This window comes from Salvia hispanica, chromosome 6 (genome assembly GCF_029641045.1).
Source record: "Salvia hispanica isolate PSC_SH4W2 chromosome 6, Shi_PSC_v1, whole genome shotgun sequence".
NCBI lineage: Eukaryota > Viridiplantae > Streptophyta > Magnoliopsida > Lamiales > Lamiaceae > Salvia > Salvia hispanica.
The window spans coordinates 35,832,104-35,852,088 of record NC_142697.1 but is presented as its reverse complement, the minus strand read 5'-3'; the positions used below and the strand labels follow the sequence as shown (position 1 = coordinate 35,852,088).

The 19,985-nt window shown below is 36.2% G+C and overlaps 5 protein-coding genes and 1 pseudogene across 5 annotated transcripts; 5 read left to right on the top strand and 1 right to left on the bottom strand.

Moving 5' to 3' along the window:
• Window positions 1-1,037: 1,037 nt before the first annotated feature.
• LOC125206747 (uncharacterized) lies at window positions 1,038-2,040 on the top strand. The gene is made up of 3 exons (XM_048105980.1): window positions 1,038-1,107; window positions 1,191-1,367; window positions 1,511-2,040. The coding sequence occupies exons 1-3, from the start codon at window positions 1,038-1,040 to the stop codon at window positions 2,038-2,040; spliced, it is 777 nt and encodes a 258-aa protein (XP_047961937.1).
• A 581-nt stretch (window positions 2,041-2,621) lies between these two features.
• On the top strand, window positions 2,622-3,681 carry LOC148923727 (F-box protein CPR1-like; annotated as a pseudogene).
• Window positions 3,682-6,660: 2,979 nt separating this feature from the next.
• Window positions 6,661-7,528, top strand: LOC125204039 (uncharacterized). The gene is given in 5 exon segments (XM_048102579.2): window positions 6,661-6,827; window positions 6,934-6,966; window positions 6,968-6,994; window positions 7,214-7,260; window positions 7,346-7,528. Coding segments are annotated over 5 exon segments (288 nt in total). The 5' UTR covers window positions 6,661-6,734; the 3' UTR covers window positions 7,434-7,528.
• A 2,623-nt stretch (window positions 7,529-10,151) lies between these two features.
• Window positions 10,152-11,490, top strand: LOC125206746 (F-box protein CPR1-like). Its single transcript, XM_048105979.2, has one exon. It carries the CDS (start codon window positions 10,152-10,154, stop codon window positions 11,307-11,309), a length of 1,158 nt encoding a protein of 385 aa, XP_047961936.1. The 3' UTR covers window positions 11,310-11,490.
• A 530-nt stretch (window positions 11,491-12,020) lies between these two features.
• On the top strand, window positions 12,021-13,707 carry LOC125208065 (uncharacterized). Its single transcript, XM_048107613.2, has 4 exons — window positions 12,021-12,222; window positions 12,345-12,404; window positions 13,370-13,416; window positions 13,490-13,707. Exons 1-4 carry the CDS (start codon window positions 12,070-12,072, stop codon window positions 13,575-13,577), a joined length of 348 nt encoding a protein of 115 aa, XP_047963570.1. The 5' UTR covers window positions 12,021-12,069; the 3' UTR covers window positions 13,578-13,707.
• A 1,756-nt stretch (window positions 13,708-15,463) lies between these two features.
• Window positions 15,464-18,848, bottom strand: LOC125207336 (2-isopropylmalate synthase). The gene is made up of 5 exons (XM_048106628.2): window positions 18,658-18,848; window positions 17,817-18,353; window positions 16,521-17,741; window positions 16,367-16,437; window positions 15,464-16,282 (listed from the first exon to the last, which is right to left on the bottom strand). Exons 1-5 carry the CDS (start codon window positions 18,736-18,738, stop codon window positions 15,991-15,993), a joined length of 2,202 nt encoding a protein of 733 aa, XP_047962585.1. The 5' UTR covers window positions 18,739-18,848; the 3' UTR covers window positions 15,464-15,990.
• Window positions 18,849-19,985: the final 1,137 nt, after the last annotated feature.

Here is a 19,985-nt window from a genome sequence, read left to right as displayed (position 1 = left end):
TTACAGATTTAGGAAAGTTAACTTTTCAAATCAATATTTAATTTAAATATTTCCATATAAACATTATAAATTATATCTTTATAAGGAGTCATGGCATAACAATTAACATCCATCATCACTTTTTAGTCTTTCATAGCTCTTTGTCGTCACTGTCCTTGTAAAGTAAAAATTTTACTCATTTACTTTTTAATTTCATGTTTTGTGCTTTTAGATTTTACCCATTTACTAGTATTGAATTAAATTAAGTAGTCAGCTTTTAGTTTTCAAAAACTCTAAATCATGTAGTAATTACTTTACTAATAATGTACTTAATATGCATCGGAATTTATATCAATTCCTAAATCCCAATTCATGTATTTGGGTAAAATAAATTGGAAGATAAATTATAGTCATATTTACAATTCTATGTTGAATGAAATTAATAAAAAATTTGTTCATAACAAAAAGTGTCTTAGAGTTCGTGATATGTTTTAACACTAGAGAATATTTTTACATGTCAACTTTTTTTAAAGACATTATATGTAAAATTAAATATATTAATATTTTTTTAAAAATTTCAACCAAGGCTTATTTATATTTCTGGATCTTGATCGTTGTTGAGCTTGAAGGACAGTTTTGTCTTAGTTAAAGATATTTTTACAGTTTGATTGGTGGAGATATTTTTGTGAGAGTCGTGTTTGTGAAAGTGTGCATGCATGTACAATGTATTTTAGGTTTAAAGTTAATCAATTATGTTGAATCATAGCTAGTTTAGTGTTTGTGGTGTTACTTAACTACTAATTTTGTGTTTGCTTAATGAACAATAATTTCAGGCATTTTATTCTTGAATTGATCAACCAAACAAAGTCTTTTTGGAAGTTTCAAAATGCCAAATGACCAAGTTCTGCACAACATACTAATTGTAAGTTTTTTACGATGAATTGGGTGGTCATGGAGTGCCTCTTTTGTGTTTTCTCTAACTAACATGTGTGTTAAACTGCTCATCCTCCTCCTATTACCAGATTCAAAACCTTATTGAAAGATGTATTCAATTTTATATGAGTGAGGAGGAAACTGTTGATTATTTGTTTCACAAGGCAAAGATTGAACCTGACATTACTGGAACTGGTAACTTTAATGATTTCTTCCAATATACTTTATTCACCGTGCTACTTCATATGTTTGAATTTATCTAATTTACTTTCTTCCAGTGTGGCAAAGACTCGAAGAGGGAAGCCCCAAATTTGTTAAGACCTATCATGTGAGTCTGGCTCTAAAGGCTCATATAAGAAGATATAATGAGTTGCTCGAGAGACAAGTTGAGCTAATGCGTCAGACAGGCAGAGGAGTCCCTTCATCGTCGACGAATGGATCTCAGATGCATTCAAGTAAGGTTTTCCTTAATTTAGCCACCATATGTCTACCACGATAATTATTTTTTTATGCATGCATGCAATTGTTTCTTTGGATCAAAAGAACAAATGTCATTGGTTTGATTCATAAAACTGATTATGTTTTCAAACTTTTGCAGTTCTCAATAACTCGGATTATCAAGCTCAACGGCTAGTAGAAAACATGCACCAAGCTGTTACATTATTACCCGGTGATGGTGTGCTAGTTCCAGTAAACATGTCTGTGCCAGAAAATGTGTTATTAACTCAAAATTCCATCGTGCAAGGGATGAATGATGTGATGATTGAATCAGACAAAGAGAACAAACTCGCGTCTATTTCACCTTTCACTAATATTGGGGATCCCATGGAGACGAGCTCATTTGGACAGATGGCACACAACTTGAGTATCTCAGATTTCACAACTTACTTTTCCAATGATACAGGTGGGCTCGAGAGTTACTCTATGCAAGTTCCGGTCAACATGTTTGTGCCAGAAAACATGTTATTTACTCAAAATTCCATCGGGCAAGGAATGAATAGTGTGATGATGGAATCAGAGTCACATGGTGGCTGTACAACACAATTGGAGAAGCGTCCGTTTCAGCTTTCACTAGTGTCTATAATCCCATGGAGACGAGCTCATTTGGACAGATACCGCACAACTTGAGTGTTATAGATTTGACAACCTACTTTGCCAATGACACAGGTGCTTTCTTGCTCTGACCATGTCAAACGATTTAAGTATTTATCTTGACTCATATGTGTTTACTTGACTTGTTCAGATATACTCGAGACTCTTTATTGCCATTCTTAGACACACAAGTGAACTTGGATCCCCACAGTGCATAAGCCAACAAGGTACTATAATTTTCTATGTTGCTCCTTTGTTGCTTGAAAATGACGATCTATGTTGATGTTTAAAACTCGATGGCAGATTGGACACCAATCTGATGCGACGAGCAGAAACTTACTTACTTTGTCACCATCCCATTTTTTAAATTAAATTTATTTATTCATTGATTATTCATATTTCTTAGTTACTATTTTGTTATCAATTAGTAATAACTTTTTAAGCAATTTTTAATGTAATTTTTAAATTATATATATAGGTCATCGTCATACCTTGTGTTGTACTCATTATTATGAATTAATTAATAATTCAATTGAGAAAATTTTATTTAAATTATTATATTGTCAGTTAATTAATTGAATTCAAGAAATGTTTAAATTGTAATTATTTTGTTGATATTAGATATCCTCTCAAGACTCGATGCACCGAGGGGCAAGTACGTTTGTAAGTTATGGCTCGATTTTCTCACTACTCCCGAGTTTGTCAAGTCCCATCTTTCTAAATCAGTCCCCAGCCTCCTTGTGGAGCTTGGCCAATGGACGTCATCTATTTACCAAATGGTGGAGTTTGTAGATGAGCCCGATCATCTCAATTGTTATTGGCATGATCGATTGAATACAGTCTTCGAATTGAACCTCCCTTTTAGCACGCGAGATCATCTTTATAGTTCAATCAATGGTTTGATGCTTTTGATAGACTTGCGCAAATATGGCCTTCTCACCCTTTGCAATCCAATCACTCGTGAGTATATCACGATTCATCGTCCCCAACCACTTCCCCCTGGAATTCTATGGGAGATTTATGGATTTGGAGTGAGCAGAATGAGTGGCCACTATAAAGTGGTTAGGATTTCTGCTGGAAACCCGCGACAAAATCCCAGCTTGAAAAACTTCGGTGAACTTGAGTGCCAAGTATACACTGTTGGATCAGGATCGTGGAGAATACTTGCCAGTAGTATCTGGTCTACACATCTTCCATACAATTCGATGATGATATTTTTATGTGGAAATCTTCATTGGTGGACAGGTAAGGATGTTTTAGCCCCAAGACAAATTTCTCGTCTTGATCTTGAAACAGTATCTATTAGTACCTTTTCTGATCCTCCTTCTGATGATCATCACGAAACATGGTACAAAAGGTACCTATGTGTTTAAAGCGATTGCCTATGCGTATGCGACAACGCGGGAACGGAGATTGATTTATGGGTTATAAAGGTGTACGGAGATGAAACATCTTGGACAAAAGAGGTCACCATCTGCAGAGTTGATATCATTGACATTTATTGTTTAGATGCTCACCCCATCTACAGAGTTGATATCAAGGTAAACTTGTGTGTAAATTTTATACTCCCTCCGTCCCCGATTAATTGTCCACTTTGATTTCGGCATAGGTTTTAAGAAATGTGAAGGAAAGTGGGTTGAAAATGTTAAGGGCCTTTGGTTTCTCTTTTAGAGATAGTTAGTGCCAGTTGTGAGTGCATATATGCCCATATCAAATGTTTGGTCTATCATTTAGCCAAACTCCTAAGCCCAAGGTTTGGGGCTCGGCCCACTAGTTTTGGGCACAAAACATGAGTTTCTAAATCTGCCCATGTTGGAGCAGTTACGTATCTGGAATTGTAACCTAATACCAAAAACTCCAATTTACCCTTCTCCCAAAACATAGGGCGTACGTGATCGCTGATTGAACCTAAAGTCAATTTACAGTTCATCAAAAAAAAATTTAATTCTGCAACTTCACACAAAATTTGTGAATCCCATTTTATCGAGATTTTGGGTGTTGTTGAATATGACTCCCCAAATTAAATAACTTACCACCTATTTCTTTGTGTTAATAACTAAGAAATTTATACCATAGATGGAATCACAGTGATGAGCTCGACCACCAAAAGACAACAATGGCAACCGATTAGGAGAATTCCAAGTTTCACTTGAGACGGCACGATGAAGAATGGAAAAAAACCGGGTAAAAAAGCAATTAATAACACTAGGGTTCTGGAGGGTAAAATCGAGTTTTGATAAAAGTTGTGAGGGTAGAACAGTCAACTTGGCTACCTACCAGTTGCCCTACCATACATACATATTAAACTTTGGGCCAAAACAAGCATGCCAAACAATTGTTTCATTTTCACTAAACTCAAGTTATGTTGGCCCATATCTTAACTAAGAGCATCCGCAATGGTGCATAGGCCAGCCATAGGCCAACCATTCTCTCCTCTGCCACGTCAGCAACACTAAAAAAACCACCTGCCACGTCAGATTTAGGCCAGCCATAGGCCAGCCGCAATAAAAAGTCAAAATATACTACATTTACGGAATTAAAATTACGATTAAAATACGGAATTAAATTTAGACATGTGTACGGGAAAATTCATTAATTGCATTTAAAAAAGTTACATAGATTAAAAAAAAGTACATGCATAATAAAGAAAAAAAACTATCGTCGTGCAGTCCTCCGTGCCCACAACTCTTCAGTTATATCCTTTTGGAGTTGAATATGAGCATCCACTTGGCGCATGCTGGCAAATTCCTTGAGTCGGCCGGCTTCATCGAGGGGTACCCCCTGTCGTACACTAGGGGTGGCCGTTCCGTGGCTTGGACCGGCTTCATCGTCACTGACCCAACTAGTCAGTTGTACGCCTTCGTCTTCGACGATCATGTTGTGCAGGATAATGCAGGCGTACATTATCTCGGAAACGTATCCGACATCCCACAAACGCGTTGGGCCCTTGATTGCCGCCCATCGAGACTGGAGCACACCAAATGCGCGCTCCACGTCCTTGCGCGCCGACTCCTGTCGTTGCGCAAAGTAGGCCTTCTTTTTATCACTAGTTTGTCGGATCGTCTTCACAAAGACCGGCCACCGAGGGTATATCCCATCCGCCAAGTAGTAGCCCATATCATGCCGGTTGCCGTTGGCCACGAATGAGACGGTTGGACCGACGCCCTGGCACTTCTCGTTGAAGAGGGGAGACGAGTTCAGGACGTTGAGGTCGTTGTTCGACCCGGCTACCCCAAAATACGCATGCCAGATCCACAGCCGGTAATCAGCTACGGCCTCGAGGATTATCGTGGGGTTCTTTGACTTGTAGCCGGTCGTGTAGGCCCCCTTCCAGGCAGTCGGACAGTTCTTCCACTCCCAATGCATACAGTCTATGCTGCCTAACATCCCGGGGAACCCATGCTTCTCCCCGTGCATCTGCATCAAATTCTGACAATCTTCGGGAGTAGGGCTTCGAAGGTACTGCTCACCGAAAATGCTGATCACGCCCCCACAGAACTCCTTCAGACATTTCAGGGCTGACGACTCACCGATGTGGAGGTACTCATCCCACATGTCTGCCGCGCCTCCGTAGGCCAACTGCCTGATTGCCGCCGTGCACTTTTGGATAGGGGTGTGGCCGGGTCTGCCAGCCGCATCGTGCCTGAAGCGGAAACACATATATTGACGCTCCAATGCCCTAACGATGCGCATAAACAACTCCCTGCGCATCCTGAAACGCCGCCGGAACATGTTGGCGGGAAACCGCAGGTTCTCTGAAAAGTAGTCGTCGTACAGCCGCTGATGTGCAGCAGCGTGATCCCGATCAATCACTGCTCGGTGGTGGACAACTCGTGGAGGGCGAGGTATCGCCTGCTGTTCCACCATACGCATGTACCGCTCCATCCCGCGGTTCATGTAGGCCTCCATAGCCTCGTTCATCCTCCGTTCGTACTCCTCAGGATCCCCACCACTACCGCTACCGCTACCACCCGCGTGATCCATCGCTCGATGATGCTCTTGAACAGAAAGTTAGAGAGAGAGAAAACTCGTTAAAACAAGTGGTGCAAATGAAAATGAAACGAAAATCGCGTTTATATATGATTTAAAAAAAAAAAAAAAAAAATTGAAAATCGGCGCTGGCCGATCGCTGGCCGATCGGGCCTCCACAATGGCGGCTAGCCGATTGGCTAGCGTTTCGGCCAGCGACGAGCGATCGGCGAGCCCACGCCGATCCGCTCGCCGATTTTGCGCTGGCCGACTGCAATGGTTCGGCTAGCCGATCGGCCAGCGCGACGAATCGGCTAGCCGGTCGCTAGCCGACCATTGCGGATGCTCTAAAGCATTACTAGCCCATTACTAAAAGAGAAACCAAACATATCCTAATAGAATAAGGATCCCATGTACTGGTTTTATAATAAAATATGGGTGGAATGAGTTAATAGAGCGTGAGACTACTATCATTTATGATAAAAAGTGAAAGTGAACAATTAATTGGAGACGAACAAAAATAGCAAAAATGGATAATTAACAAGGGACGGTGGGATTAGTCATGTATTGAAAAATATAATCGAAGTTTTCCACACAAAAATACATCAAGCTATTAATCCACGTGGATCATTCATATTCATATCTTATAGATGCCATTTTCATCATCCAAAAAAAGAAAAGCCTCTCTTCTTTTCTTCCCTCAGAAAACAATATTAAAAAAAACACAACCCAAATCAAGAAGCAAAACATAAAGAAACACTATGAACTACACTTCTCAACAACCTAGGAAGCAACAAATACAAAGAAACCTCAAACCATATGCATCAAAATCTAGTAGCTTCTCACTCAAATCAGTACATCATCTCATCTCCCAAATCTTGATGATGCTTTGTTTCTACCCTTTTTTCTCATAGGGACATATGTATTCATTTTCTAACAAGAAATAGTGTCTTGATGTAGGTGGCAAATAGGTGCCAAACATGTAAAGGACAAAGGTGCAGTAGACTTTGAAGGCTGCAAGGTATGTTTTTCTTTTAGTTCGACATAGATTTTAATAAATATTTGATATATACATTTTTGAGTGGAGAAAGAGTCCCCTTTATGAGAAATTAGTGCGGAGTTAGAGGTGGTTTTTTAGTAAATAATAAGTGACTGAGGTTGAATTATAAGGATCGAGTGTCCCAAAAAAAATTGAAACATTTTTCGTGGACATGGAATACTAAATTTATATCCGTTGCAGGGGACGGGGAAGAACAAGAAGAATGGAAACATCTTCGAGAGGTGGAAGTAAGTACGCGTCTCTCACGTGTCTTTTGTGTGTTTCTGTAGTATTCTAATTGTAGTGATGAGACGCGCGCGTACTTTTGGCAAGGTGCTTTGACTGCCAGGGGTTCGGGCTCAAGAGCTGCCCGGCCTGCGGGAGAGGCGGATTGACACCGGAGCAACGGGGAGAGAGATGATGAAGCGTCCATTTGTGAGCTCAGACAAAAGCAGAGAGAACATTGTTTTATTTTGATTTTAATATTTTAAAAATTGTTAAATAAGTTTTATTTTATGCAGATTATATAATAAAACCAAGGATAACTAAGCATTGTGTAATTTATGAATCAATAACTAAGAAATTCTTGATTACACAATAGTAGTAATCTTAATTGAAATACAAGACGATATATCATTCTTCGCTAGGCTTTTGAGCAAATCAAAGTCCCATCGGTACGATAAAGCTTGCATCCGAGCGTAGCTAAGCAGCAATTGCAGACCGGAACAAGTTTCTCGGCACCGGAGGAAGGGCAAGTCATGTAACTAACATCGGAGAAGCAATATAAAGGGCATCCACTTGCCCATTCCACATTTGATGCCACTAAACACAATACCAATTAAGTAGAACAAATTATTATGAACATATAAATAAAGAATCCATATCTTGTTATATGATTTATTATAGCATAGTTTGAAATCAAAACATAATAATAAAATATATATAGTATCGCTTAAGTTTGAAGTGATCCTAGCTTACCTATTATAAGGAGAATCCAACAGCAAAGTTTAGTGATAGTTTTAGCTGCCATACTTCTTCAATATAATTGGCTCACAGTTTAGCATAACTTTCAATTTGTCTGGGTATTTATAACCAAAAAAAAAAAAAAACAATTGATAACCTAAAATAAAGATGGTACTTACTATACAATTTGACTATGAAAAATATATATGGTGGAAATAATTTTCTAAGAGTACTTGATTGCCCCACCAGCTATGAATTGATGTAGCCTAGTGGAAAAATGAAATATTTTCAAGATTCTATTTTTAATTTATATGGGGCTAATATAGTATACATTTGTAATAATGGAAAATCAATTTTTTTATGAATACTAGTGTTATATAGTGCTACATTACATAGCAAATCTAATTAATACTTTTACATCTCAAAGTGATAAAATGACAGTTAAAAAAAATCTCTATCTTATGCATAAATAACAATAAGAAAATAGCATAAGGATAAACATTGCATGATAATAAACATAACACGTTTCACAATTCACATAATTGGAAATGCTGAAAACAGAAACAAAATAGAGTGATATTTGAACACACTAAACCCTGTGATGCACCTAATCCAAAACGATGACATCTTTTTTGAACTTTGATTATTGAAGAAGTTATAGAAGGATGCAAATCATATTTCATGGTGAATAATCATGATATGATGTCAAGTTTCTGCTTGTGGTAAGAAGAGAAACACCAATTCATAAATTTATTTAGAAAATAATGTAGTGAAATTTGTGAATTTCTAACAACCAAATACCATATATTTATAGTCTAAGTAAAAGTATGAAGTTTCTATTCCAAAACCTCTTCGCTTATCCCTTCAAAAACAATTTCACTTTCCCCACTTATCATAAAAATAAAATACTACTAGTAAAAATTTTCATTTTTCCAAGTTTATAACCTACATAAAGAATAACGAATTCTATTATACTATTAATCATACTAATTGATCTGGATTTCCACTTGAAAGTCATCTGCTTTTATATAGTTTCTGCTGTTTCCGCCATTTTTTTTCTCGTTTTCTTAACCTCCCAAAACTGTCAATGGAAGATGCAGCATTACTTTACATCGTTTTGTTAGTCTTATTTTAATTATTTTATATACTTAATTCTATTTTAATAAATAGATATTTCTTTCACTTTTTATTTCAGTAGTAGCTCATTAATTTTTCACATTAAAAAAAGTTATTTAAATAAATTAAATGATAAAAGATTAAATTTAATCCTAAATACAATTATAAAATAAAGTAGAAATTCAATATATAAAAAAATAAAAAACTATGAAATGCTACAAAGTGCAAATTTAATCAATTAAAATAACTTAAAACACTAATTAAAAAAATTATAATAAATACATTCATAAGCGTTATAAACACGGGACTACTCTCATTCAAAATGGATGATCTCAAGGTGCATAAAGTAGTGCAAAATAAATGTTATATTACCAAAGAGTCAGAAATAATTATTTACATTACAAACCATAGTAACAATTTTTTAAGCAATTTTTAATTTAAATTTTAAATGATATAGGTCATACCTTGTGTTGTACTCCATCTTATTATTATTTTTTATTATTATTAATTAATTAATAATTCAATTGAGAAAATTTTATTTAAATTATTAATTTGTCAGTTAATTAATTGAATTTATGAAATGTTTAAAATGTAATTATTTTGTTGATATTTTTAAATACGTACGGATTAATAAATTATAGATAACAAATCTTTTAAATATTCATTTAACTAATCATCAACATTTCGTTCCAAGACCATCACCGCCGACTGAGCGGCACCGCATTTTGTTACAACTCCCAATTTTCTGGTAAATATGCTTTTATTTTTTCCAAAATTTCTGCTTTAATCAATGGTTGGCGTTGTTATCACACTATAGAATCCATGAGTATTGTTTCTTGCTGTTATTGCTCTCATGCTTAGTTAATTTCAGTAATGAGTTAGGGTTTTAGTAAAATCAATTTTGTAAATTGTACATTTTCTTTGTGATATAATGACAAGAATCATACATTTTCTTTGTTGTAATATAACAATTTTGTGTGCTTCTTTAATTGGATTAAGATTTTGTGATTGTGTTTGTGTTTCTTATGAAGAAGACATAGCAAATTGGTGAAAAATCGAAATGGGGGAAGACTTGATTAGAAATCTACCATCAGAAATCATGTTAGATATCCTCTCAAGACTCGATGCTTGGACCGCTCCGAGGGGCAAGTGTGTTTGTAAGCTATGGCTCGATTTGCTCACTACTCCCGAGTTTGTCAAGTCCCATCTTTCTAAATCCATCCCAGGCCTCGTTGTGAAGCTTGGAAAATGGACGACCTTTAAATACAAAATGGTGGAGTTCGCAGATGAGCCCGATCTCAATTGTTATCGGATTCGATTGAATACAATCTTCAAATTGGACCTCCCTTTTTGCAACCCAAATAATCTACATAGTTCAATTAATGGTTTGATGCTTTCGATAGACTTGCGCAAACATGGCCATCTCACCCTTTGCAATCCAATCACTCGTGAATATATCAAGTTTCATCGCCCCCAACCGCCTCCCCCTGAAATTCCGTGGAAGATTTTTGGATTTGGAGTGAGCAGAATGAGTGGCCAATATAAAGTGGTTAGAATTTCAGCTGGAAACCCGCGACATGCACCTTGCATTTCAAGATCCGGTGAACTTGAGTGCCAAGTATACACTATTGGATCAGGATCGTGGAGAAGACTCGCCACGTGTATCTGGTCCACACATCTTCCGTACAATTTGACAATGACATTTTTATGCGGAAATCTTCATTGGTGGACACGTAAGGATGTTCTTGCCCCAAGACAAATATCTCATCTTAATCTTGAAACAGAATCTATTAGCACCTTTTCTGATCCTCCTTGTGATGATCGGCGCGAAAAATGGTACAAAAGGTACCTATGTATTTCAAGCGATTGCCTATGTGTATGCGACAACATGGGAATGGACATTGATTTATGGGTTATGAAGGTGTACGGAGATGAAACATCTTGGACAAAAGAGGTCACCATCTGCAAAGTTGATATCATTGACATTTATTGTTTAGATGCTCACCCCATTGTCAAAGTTTTAAGAAATGGGGACATTCTCATGTTATGGAATGTGACCAAGCCATTCTATTATTATTACTACTCCATCTCTACCAAAACTATCGAAAAAGTTGAGTGGTTTGATTTGAAGGACTACGTGCTCTACCGGATAACGCATTACACGCCGAGCTTTCTTTCTCTCAAGACCTTTGCTACTGAGAATGTAACTTCATTCTGATCAGGTGATGCGGATTCTTTTTTGGGAACGAGATAATTCATTTTTTGGTATTCCCTCTCTTACTTTATTCCATCTTTTACTTTATTCTCCTTCACTTAACTAACAAACCCTTATTTTCTTGAATTTTCGTGCCGAAAAGAAATGTCTCACTCAGTGAGAGACGGAGGGAGAAGTATTTAGATTTCGTATATTTTAAATTGACTTGTTGGATATTCTAAACAAATTTCTAGGAGTTAGAACTTGTTTAGAGATTTATTCAATGTTCAGTATATTTTCTTTCATACTCGTATTTTATTTAAGTTATGTTACATTCGAATAAATTCATACTTCGCCGTCCCATTAAAAGTTCGTTTTTTCATTTTGAGGTGTCCACAATAAATAATTGAATTTTAAGAATGGAAATTTTCTCTTATATTTTTCATTTTTTCTACTTCTCTTTACTTTTTTTCTCTTTTTATTCATAATCTATCTATATTTTTTTAATCTCTCTTGCTTTATTAATTTCTCATTAAAATTTATATTATAAACAAATGCGCCTATTTTTCGTACAAGGAGGAAGTAATTATGTAATAAGAAAATATTGAAGGTGATGATCGTTACAAACCCAAAATACATCCAACTATTAATCCACGTGGCTCGTTCCAATTGATATCTCATGGATGCCACATTCTCATTATCCAAAATAACCCCTCTTTTCTTCGAATTCCCCCAAAAAACAACACAAAAACACACACACACACACCAAATCAAGAACCAAAACATGAAGAACACTATGAACTCCACCACCTCTCCACCACTCTCACTCCAACACCAGCACCTCATCCCAACCACTTCACTACAACCAAGGAACCAACGAGTACAAAGAAACCTCACACCATATGCATCAAAATCAAGTGGCTTCTTACTCAAATCAGTACATCATCTCATCTCCCAAATCTTGATTTCCATCATTGAAGATGATTGCTTTGACCCTTTTTATCCTCTTTCAGAGCCATAAATATTCGATTGCTAACAAAAATTTGTGTGGTGATGCAGGTGGCAAATAGGTGCCAAACATGTAAAGGACAAGGTGCAGTAGAATGTAAAGGCTGCAAGGTATCTTTTCTTTGTCCAAATACTGCTCCCTCGTTCGCCCATCTAAAGTAATCCCTCTATCACATTAAACATGTAACATTTAATTTTCGGGAAGGGAATTTTACGTAGAGCTGTTTTATGAGTTTAATAGAAAGGGAATAAAGTAATAGAGACTAAAGCAGAAATGATGTTGTTTTCATTTTAGAAAATATTTCATTTTTATTAGAGTAATCGGTAAAAGAAAATATTTCATTTGTAATTGGACAGCTGAAGGAGTATTTCACTATGAATTCAATACTGATTTTAATAAGAATATCCCACTATGTTGAATTAGAAGGTGGTTTTTTTAGTAAATACTACTCCCTCCGTCCACGAAAATTTGTCCCAATTTTCCATTTTCATCCGTCCCCCAAAATTTGTCTCATTTCACTTTTACCATTTTTGGTAGTGGACCCCATATTCCACTAACTCATTCCTACTCACATTTTATTATAAAACTAATACTTTAAAAGTAGGACCCACAATCCACTAACTTTTTCAACTCACTTTCCATTACATTTATTAAAACCCGTGCCCGGTCAAACCGGGACGTATTTTTGTGGACGGAGGGAGTAATATTCTCTTCGTTCCAACTAAGTTTGTAGCAAAACTTTTGGGCATGAAAATCAAGAAATTATGTTAAATAAATTAAGTGAAAATAAAATAAAATAGGAAAGAGAAATTAATTAGGAGAAGCAAGAGATAGTGATAAAATAAAATAAGAGTGGTTAAATGTTTTGTTTATTGTTAAAAAAAAAGAAATGAGTCAATTTATTTGGGAAATCCTAAAAAGAAAATACAACTCAATTTAGTTGGGAGAGAGACGAGTAAGTGACTATGAGGTTGAATTATAAGGATTGAGAAAAAGTGAAACATTTTTTATGGACGGGATATACTTAATTTGTGTCGAGTGGATGGCTTGAGGCGCGGTTTTCTATCGGTTGCAGGGGACGGGGAAGAACAAGAAGAATGGAAACATCTTCGAGAGGTGGAAGTAAGTATATATGTCTCTCATTGTCATTTGTCTGTTTTCTTAGTTTCTCTTAACGCTTGCTTTTTTTGGCAAGGTGCTTCGACTGCCAGGGGTTCGGGCTCAGGAGCTGCCCGGCATGCGGGAAAGGAGGATTGACACCGGAGCAACGTGGAGAAAGATGATCAGAGCATACATTTGTGAGCTCAGAAAGAAGACAATAATGTTGTTTTATACAGTTATTTTGATTTTGATACATATAATATTATTAACTTTTACTGAGCTATGAGAAATTGATTGGGAAACATTCATGTATTTATTCGTAGACAAAGAGTTATTTTTAGCTCATTGTTTGGTCAAAAGAACTCCATTTTATTTTGAATAAAAAAACACCTAAGAAAAGTAAAAGTATAAAAATTCTTAAAAAGTTGTTTACAATTTTCTTTATTTTTTATATGTAGAACTAATTATTAGTGTTGAATCGTCAAATTAACGCAAAGTTCATTATTAGATAAGACGAAGTTTATTTGTGATCATTTTGGTTCATTTTTTCTAGAATGAACTAAAACCAATATAAAATAAATTATGTATAAAATGAACTAAAACAAGCTATAAATGAACTCTGTGTTATCTAACAATTTTCTAAAATGAATTAAAAGTGAGGTTCGATACTAAAAATTAGTTCGACATTGATCAGAATCCTAAGATTAGTAGTACTTTTTTGTTAGATAAAAAAATAAATAAACATATATGACAAATAAAAAATCAAGATGAATGATGTATTCTTATTATTAATAAGGCTTTCATAAAACAAGGATAACAATTGATATAGAATAATAATACTAATCAAACAAACAAATCATTCAACCATAGAGAATAAAATAATACTAATCAAACAACCAAGCGGGCAAGGTCACTATAGCTCCGCGCTGCAAACTGCACTAGATATATTTTCTCAATTTGTTTATTTTGGACTTTCTTGGCTTCTATCAGAACAAATGGATGTCTACTACACTCATTTCCCTGTTGTTTCCGTCCATAGCCTCCATGAATGTTGGTTGATTTCTCCTTACATGTTGAATGATTTATGTGCCATGAATATTTTCTCAAAGCCAATGTTAAATGTTGATTTCTCCTTTAATCTGTAGTTGTGTTATACCGATGACTATCTTTTCTAATCAAAATGTTCAAATGTTGGTTCCATGTTTTTTTATTTCTTAAAATATTTTTGGAAAAATTACTATATATTTTCATAATGAAACAACTAGGAATTTTGAGAAAAATACAAAGTGATAATTTCTGAATTAATATAATGTTCATAAAATATTACTATGGTGATACTAAGACTTTTTTTTACACTAAGTATCCACCCATCGCACGATTCAATTAATTTTTACAATATAGACTACATATATTTGTTCAAGTTTTCATCATGTTCTCTCTTCTAAAATTCTCTACTACTATTTTCTTCTATAATATTTCTTTTTAGATATTTCTACTATAAGCTATTTTTAATTTTAATTATAAAAATGTGAATTATTGTTTATTTAAACACATTCTGTACCATTAACATAGTACTTAAAAACAAGAAACTGTCACAACTCAATTTATAAAACATTTTTTCTCCTCCAATAGGTTAGATTTCAAATCACCAAAATAAATGAAGAAATATTATTGATCTATTTTTTTTGAAAAAATGTAAAACATTATAGTAGATTAAACGGGTTTACAAAATCATAAAATATTAAGAATATTTCTCTCCCAAATGTATGCGCTCTATTTACAAAGATTTGGAACTTGTTTGGGAGCCATTATCTCTCCATCATATGTCCTGGACATTTATCTTGCCCAATAATTTCTCTAGTGTTTTTTCTCAGTCACATCTTTTGTCTATCCAATGAATAAATATATCTCACCATATTTTTGATAAATCTATGTCTAACTATATTTTGATGAATTTATGTTTTGACTTCAAAATAAATTTTATTATATGCTTCAAATATAATAACCAACCTATTTCAAAAATTTATAAAGTTTCCCTCCAACACTTAGCTCAATGACATTGCTAAAATTAGTCCCAAAACTCTCTATTTATATTAGTATTGATTGATTGATATTGATATTTAGATATTACTGATAGATTTGCCAAAAACAGAAATCTACACAACTGGGAGGCCATTTTCCCATTTCCCCTCCACCCTGCTGCGCTGACACCACCCCTCCCGATGCTTCAGAAACCTCCCGTCCGAGGGGGTGATCGAGGAGCACCCTTCATGGCTGGAGACGATCTTCGCGGAATTCTCTTCCACAAAGGTGACCGGTGCTCAGCAAGAACTCTTGTGCTTACTTGGGAGCAAAGGCGTTCGCATTGGATGATGAACCCAAAATAGTCGACCACTATCTTAGAGGACATGGTTCTACAACTACTTGCTCAAAGACAGTTGAAACGCGCTAAAGCAGCAAGTTTTCCCGAACGACCAGGCTGACATGTCGAAACATGTATGCCTGTAAACAAAAGAGAAATCACGAGCATCGACATTAAAATGTAGGCACAAAGGTCGTGGGAGAGGAAACTTCAATACGTAGCTCATCGATGGCCTAACTATTTCTCTTCCCATAGCGGATTTTCCAAGACTTTTTCTTTCTCTTCCACTTCAAAACAGCCGTCTTCTCCGATCTCCACTTGCGAAATCTCTCGCGGTTCTTCAACCAAGACGTGTAGTCTTTCCCTTGTTTGCATTCAATGAAATCTACCAAATCATCTAAACCCTCACTTCCCGGTAACATACACTTCAAGAAGATCTCTCCACTGCACGTCTCCTCTGTTTCTTCCTCAGCTAAAGTTTCTGAGCATAAGCTCTCCTTTTCGTTATGTTTGTTTCCCATCAAACTGCAAAATATTCGGAACATCAACAAGCAAGAAAATAAAGCCCGAACGATTGGTTTACCGAACTGTTTGAATGCATAGAGTTACCTTGAATGCAGTGACCGCATCTTATGAAATTTTGACGCGATCACAAGGCTGGAGCTTTGATTGAACACCGTCTGCATCATAATTTAAACAGTTTCGGGTGAAAAATGATGTCCTGAATAGCTGGCGACTAGAACGAGAAAAGGAAATCAGTAACCTCTGAGAACCTAACGACTGGAAACTCCGACGAAAAATATTCTCCACCCGAATCAACGAGCAAGTGCATTGCGTCCAAGTTTCCCTCCTCCAAGACAAACAGATTCAACAGCGCAAGATTTGTCAACAAACAGGCCTTCACTAAGCAATCAATTCCCGTAACGAAGCTAAGCGACAACAGGCCTGAGAAATGCAAAAACATCATTTTGGAATCGACATGTCTTGTGGCATGGCTCGACATCAGGCTCTGCAATTCTTGTTGCAGAGGTAAGCTTGTGTCGAAGTCCTTGAAACAAGCAATCACGTTCAAAATTAAATCATATTCCTTGCACGAGGAGAAGTCTTTAAGGCTTATCGGGTGGGACGAATCATTGCTGTGCCTAACACACCGAATAGCTTGGATCAAAGATACACTCATTAGTTTCAATAATGACGCGAGCAGATATAGGTGCTGCAGAGTTGCACCCTCGATTGGTCGTGTTGATTTATCGTTATAGCTTTCAGAAGCTTTCAGCACCAAGCAGCTCAATACGGCTAAGATCTCTTCTTGGCACGATACGCTATAAGCTTTTTGGCAGTCCTTCAAGAATCTAAAGGATGTGCCAACCAGATCGGATTTCGTTCTAGAGAAACTACTCTCCAAGACCTTGTCTGAAGGTCTGTCTAATCCGGAGATGAGGGCATTGATCTTTTCTTTCGTCTCTGTTGATATGTAAGATTCGAAAGGAGGGTGGATAGGGCCGTCTGACAAAATCAACGTCGAGCCCCAGCCATCTGTTTGCAGACGAGACATGTGCCTCGTGTAAAAAACCACCGACTTCTCAAAAGCCGATAGGAAGCAGTTGGTGAGCTTACGATCTGGTTTTTTCAAAATCTTGACATGAAAAGCTTCGGAAACTATTGAGATCAAATGAGCCTGCATGTATTTTGGCGCAGAATCTGTGATGGGGTTGAGAAACAACGACACAGCTGCGGTAATACTTAATGCTGGAAGTGGGAGGGGATGTTCACGTGTGCAAAATAGTCGACTCAGAAAATCCCCGAAAGCTTGCTTATCAGAAAACGACTGGATGAAATGATTACAGGTTGCTTCCATCAGAAACCCGGCATCACCCTGAGTCGAGGGAGGGTTAAATCGCGCATCGCTGGCAGCAGCAGCGGAACTGATCATCTTCAAGTATCCTGTTACTTGACGATGCACCAACAGCTCATCCACAAATACCTGTCAATGAAACTCATCAATCACTCATAAATGGACAAAAAACACAAACAAAATTTTGAAAGCTTCAAATTATACCTCGAGCATCGTACACTTCAAAAAGAGGAGAGGATTACACGGCTCCAAGAACTCGATAGAAGCACTGAAGCCTTCAACAGACGACGCAGAGCAACCATTCTCACTATAAACTGATTCCTCGAACACAAAAGCATGTTTTCCCGTGTCCCTCGCCAGCCCAGGCAGCATCAACTTCCTGACGATCTTCCAAAGAATCGCCCCCTTTTCAAGTTCAAGACTTTGCCGCAAAGCAAGCAAAGGCAAGAGCAAGATACAGCATCTGAACAGCAAACTCAACACTTCCACCGCATTGAATAAGTCCGAACTAGAGCTATTCTCAGTTAACTCTGAGAATAATCGCTCAAACCTCACCTCTAGTTTATCAAAGAGCACGTCTGAGAGCTCACAAATATCCCAGGATTTCAGTTTGATTCCCTCATTGCATATCCTTAGGTCGAATTCATGAGAACCTTCTACATACTTGATTTTCCACTGTGGATTTGAAGACAACTTAACAAGAATGCTATACAGATTCTTCAATGCCGATTGGTTAATTCCCTGAAACATTAACTTCTCAGTCACAGTAGAGAAACCATACATCAAAAATTCTTGCCCTAATCTTCCACTCCAAAATCAAAATATAACTAACACGAATATCTCATTCTCCCTTAACAAGCGCTTCATTTCAATTATAAACAGCACACACACACGCGAATTTCTCCATCTACATGTAGAATTAAGCATTCAATTGAAGAAACAAACGATTTACACAGAAATGAAACTTCAATCAATATGCTAGGGCTTCGCTGGAAGGAATTTCTGAATAAATTGTATAACACGCACACAGAGAGAGAGAAGGAACCTCGGCGGAGTCAAAATTGGGCAAAAGGGTTTCGAGAGCCCTTTTCCTTTTCTTGCCGCGTTTTTTCTTCGATGATTCCATCGCAAAATTAGGGGAAAATCTACACGAAAGGTGAAAGCTTTACGTTTTTTTAGCTAGGAATTGAAACGGGTAGAGCAAATTCTTGGAATAGAAGAAATTTTAAGTTTTGGCCCCTGCAAATTTAGCTATAGCTGAAGACTGAAGCAGAGTTTAAATTGACTCTGGTTGAGAAGACCCGACCCGGATCCATTTGGGTGTTTCCAGACCCGGCCCATTTTCAGTTCATTCGGCCTTTACTAATTGAATGAGTTTTAATCGGTGATTTATCCACGTGTTTATTTATTTAATACTCCATAATCATATTTGCTTATAGATAGACGAGGAATGATACGCTACATACCTTATGTAAGCTTCTAATGTGAGGATCTCGTTTGATGCGCGTTTAATATTGTTCGTTTCGATTTATCTATTTAGTTTGACTCTAATATATTAAAAAATATTATTACAATTTTTAATTTCATAAAATTCATAAAAATCAAAGCTTGGTTTGTTATTTTATTAATTTATTTGAAATTATAGAGAAAACGAGCAAATTGAGCTCTGATTTTTATGAATTTTGGAAATTAAAAACTTCAATACTACCTCCGTCCCCCAAAATTTGCTACACTTTGACCCGACACGGGTTTTAAGAAATGTAATGGAAAGTGAGTTGAAAAAGTTGTAGGAATGTGGGTCCTACTTTTAAAGTATTAGTTTTATAATAAAATGTGAGTAGGAATGAGTTAGTGGAATATGAGGTCCACTACCAAAAATGGTAAAAGTGAAGTGTATCAAATTTTCAGGGACGGACCGAAATAGTAAACTGTATCAAATTTTCAGGGACAGAGGTAGTAACATTTTTTAATATATTAGAATCAAACTAAATATATAAATCGAAACTAGCAACGTTAAACATGCATCAATCGAGAGTGATGCTCACATAAAGTATGTAGCATATTTTTTTTCTTAGATGGACTAATTTATTTACTAGTTGTAGTAACTTTATTAGTATGTATCGAGAGCAAAATGTTTATACATTTCAATTTAGTGATTTTCATTTATGGTCGAGGGACATTGCAACATAAATCATGAATGATAAAGTTAGTTACACTTCCTCATTGGGTCGTTCTCAAAATAGAAAGCTTGATATTTTAGTGAATGGAATACATCAATAGAATAAAGTAAATGATTTTATAAAATAAATGGTTCTATAAATCATGGAATAAAATAAATAGTTATATAAATTGTAGACAAACAAAAATGACAAA

Bases quoted from the DNA above. Each gene is read 5' to 3' on its own strand.
- LOC125206747 (XM_048105980.1), top strand. From the start codon at position 1,038: ATGAGTGAGGAGGAAACTGTTGATTATTTGTTTCACAAGGCAAAGATT. The intron at 1,108-1,190 runs GTAACTTTAATG...ACTTTCTTCCAG, and splicing joins ACCTGACATTACTGGAACTG to TGTGGCAAAGACTCGAAGAG. The intron at 1,368-1,510 runs GTAAGGTTTTCC...AAACTTTTGCAG, and splicing joins TGGATCTCAGATGCATTCAA to TTCTCAATAACTCGGATTAT.
- LOC125207336 (XM_048106628.2), bottom strand. From the start codon at position 18,738: ATGGAATCATCGAAGAAAAAACGCGGCAAGAAAAGGAAAAGGGCTCTC. The intron at 17,742-17,816 runs GTATAATTTGAA...TTTCATTGACAG, and splicing joins TGAAGTGTACGATGCTCGAG to GTATTTGTGGATGAGCTGTT. The intron at 16,438-16,520 runs GTTACTGATTTC...ATTATGATGCAG, and splicing joins CAGTCGTTAGGTTCTCAGAG to ACGGTGTTCAATCAAAGCTC.
- LOC125208065 (XM_048107613.2), top strand. From the start codon at position 12,070: ATGAAGAACACTATGAACTCCACCACCTCTCCACCACTCTCACTCCAA. The intron at 12,223-12,344 runs GTACATCATCTC...GTGGTGATGCAG, and splicing joins GTGGCTTCTTACTCAAATCA to GTGGCAAATAGGTGCCAAAC. The intron at 13,417-13,489 runs GTAAGTATATAT...TTTTTTGGCAAG, and splicing joins AACATCTTCGAGAGGTGGAA to GTGCTTCGACTGCCAGGGGT.
- LOC125206746 (XM_048105979.2), top strand. From the start codon at position 10,152: ATGGGGGAAGACTTGATTAGAAATCTACCATCAGAAATCATGTTAGAT.